The sequence below is a fragment of the Oncorhynchus gorbuscha genome, linkage group LG17 (assembly GCF_021184085.1).
Source record: "Oncorhynchus gorbuscha isolate QuinsamMale2020 ecotype Even-year linkage group LG17, OgorEven_v1.0, whole genome shotgun sequence".
NCBI lineage: Eukaryota > Metazoa > Chordata > Actinopteri > Salmoniformes > Salmonidae > Oncorhynchus > Oncorhynchus gorbuscha.
The window spans coordinates 4,681,538-4,684,037 of NC_060189.1; the positions used below are offsets into that span (position 1 = coordinate 4,681,538).

General features: G+C 51.4%; 1 protein-coding gene across 4 annotated transcripts in view; it reads right to left on the reverse strand.

Annotated features, from left to right (window-relative positions):
• The window catches only part of LOC124001217 (E3 ubiquitin-protein ligase TRIM9-like), a 132,723-nt gene that overhangs the window by 46,710 nt on the left and 83,513 nt on the right, over positions 1 to 2,500 (reverse strand). For all 4 annotated transcript variants that reach the window (XM_046307843.1, XM_046307842.1, XM_046307845.1 and 1 more), the window contains one exon: positions 218 to 356. In XM_046307843.1, the coding sequence (XP_046163799.1) occupies positions 218 to 356 (139 nt within the window). The remainder of the gene's footprint in view (positions 1 to 217; positions 357 to 2,500) is intronic.

Genomic DNA, 2,500 nt, shown 5'->3' on the forward strand with positions numbered 1-2,500 from the left:
CTTAGTCACAAATAGCACCCTATTCCCTATGTAGTGCACTACTTAGTCACAAATAGCACCCTATTCCCTATATAGTGCACTACTTAGTCACAAATAGCACCCTATTCCCTATGTAGTGCACTACTTCTGTCCCCCTCTATGGGCCCTGGTCAAAAGTAGTGCACTACATGAGCTCTATAGATTCCCTGTCAACAGAGTGTGTGGTGGTTGGATTTACTCTCGGAGGTCTGCATGGCCAGCGTCTTGCTGTACTGTCCCACACCGCTGGCGTTGAAGGCTTTGACCCTGGACATGTAGGTGCTGTTGTAGTGGAGTCCATCCACCGTGCAGATCGTCTCCGTCCCCACGTACACTTCCTGTAAGGAACATGACAACTTCCTGTTAGACCATCGACAACTTCCTATCAATTCCTGTTAGAAAGTCATCACGCTGGGATTGTGGTGGCGGGCCTCGTTCGGCCGTCGTGATCTCGCAAGGCGGTGGTGGCCACAACAACAGACAGTAGAACACGACGTAAACAGGATGTCCTCTTGGTCTAATGGGTTAAAATGTGGGCTTGTTCAACAAAACAAACAGACAGATTAAGAGAAAAAAAGTTTACTAGCTATATCATCCAAGGCCAACAGAGGGAGGGGTGTCCTACGTTTTACCTATCGGTCTAAAATTAGAGAACGGACGATTTAGACTCAGTGCTAATGACAGAAAGAAAGAGGGGGAAAGAGAGAGAGGGGGAAAGAGAGAGGGAGAAAGACAGAGAGGGGGAAAGAGAGAGAGGGGGAAAGAGAGAGGGAGAAAGACAGAGAGGGAGAAAGAGAGAGAGGGGGAAAGAGAGAGGGGGAAGGAGGGGGAAAGAGAGAGGGGGAAAGAGGGGGAAAGAGAGAGAGGGAGAAAGACAGAGGGGGAAAGAGAGAGAGGGAGAAAGAGAGAGAGGGGGAAAGAGAGAGAGGGAGAAAGAGAGAGGGGGAAAGATAGAGAGGGGAAAGAGAAAGAGGGGGAAAGAGAGAGAGGGGAAAGAGGGGGAAAGAGAGAGGGGGGAAAGAAAGCGAGGGGGAAAGAGAGAGAGTGAGAAAGAGAAAGAGGGTGAAATAGAGTGAGGGGAAAGAGAGAGAGGGGGAAAGAGAGAGAGGGGGAAAGAGAGAGAGGGGGAAAGAGAAAGAGGGTGAAATAGAGTGAGGGGGAAAGAGAGAGAGGGGGAAAGAGAGAGAGGGAGAAAGAGAGAGAGGGGGAAAGAGGGGGAAAGAGAGAGAGGGAGAAAGAAGGAGAGGGAGAAAGAGAGGGAAAGAGAGAGAGGGTGAAAGAGAGAGAGGGGGAAAGAGGGGAAAGAGAGAGAGGGAGAAAGACAGAGAGGGGGAAAGAGAGAGAGGGAGAAAGAGAGAGGGGGAAAGAGAGAGGGGGAAAGAGGGGAAAGAGAGAGAGGGAGAAAGAGAGAGGGGGAAAGAGGGGGAAAGAGAGAGAGGGAGAAAGACAGAGAGGGGGAAAGAGAGAGAGGGAGAAAGAGAGAGAGGGGGAAAGAGGGGGAAGAGAGAGAGGGAGAAAGAAGGAGAGGGAGAAAGAGAGGGAAAGAGAGAGAGGGGGAAAGAGAGAGGGGAAAAGAGGGGTAAAGAGAGAGGGGAGAAAGACAGAGAGGGGGAAAGAGAGAGGGAGAAAGAGAGGGAAAGAGAGGGGGGAAAGAGGGGGAAAGAGAGAGAGGGAGAAAGAGAGAGGGGGAAAGAGGGGAAAGAGAGAGGGGGGAAAGGGAGAGAGGGAGAAAGAGAGAGAGGGGGAAAGAGGGGGAAAGAGAGAGAGGGAGAAAGAGAGAGAGGGGGAAAGAGAGAGAGAGAAAGAGAAAGAGGGTGAAAGAGGGAGAAGGAGGGTGAAAGAGAGAGGGGGGAAAGAGGGGGAAAGAGAGAGAGGGGGAAAGAGAGAGAGGGGGAAAAGAGAGAGAGGGAGAAAGAGAAAGAGGGTGAAATAGAGCGAGGGGGAAAGAGAGGGAGGGGGAAAGAGAGAGGGGGGGAAAGAGAAAGAGGGGAAAGAGAGAGGGGGGAAAGAGAGAGAGGGGGGAAAGAGAAAGAGGGGGAGAGAGAAAGAGGGGGAAAGATAAAGAGGGAGAAAGAGAGAGAGGGGGAAAGAGAGAGAGGGGAAAGAGAAAGAGGGGGAGAGAGAAAGAGGGGGAAAGATAAAGAGGGAAAAGAGAGAGGGGGAAAGAGAGAGAGGGAGAAAGAGAGAGGGGAAAGATAAAGAGGGGGAAAGAGAGAGAGGGAGAAAGAGAGAGGGAAAGAGAGAGGGGGAAAGAGAGAGAGGGAAAAGAGAGAGAGGGGGAAAGAGAGGGAAAGAGAGAGGGAAAAGAGAGGGGGGGAAAGAGAGAGAGGGAGAAAGAGAAAGAGGGTGAAAGAGGGAGAAAGAGGGTGAAAGAAGAGAAAGAGAGGGGGAAAGATAAAGAGGGGGAAAGAGAGAGAGGGAGAAAGAGAGAGGGGAAAGAGAGAGGGGGAAAGAGAGAGAGGGAGAAAGAGAGAGAGGGGGA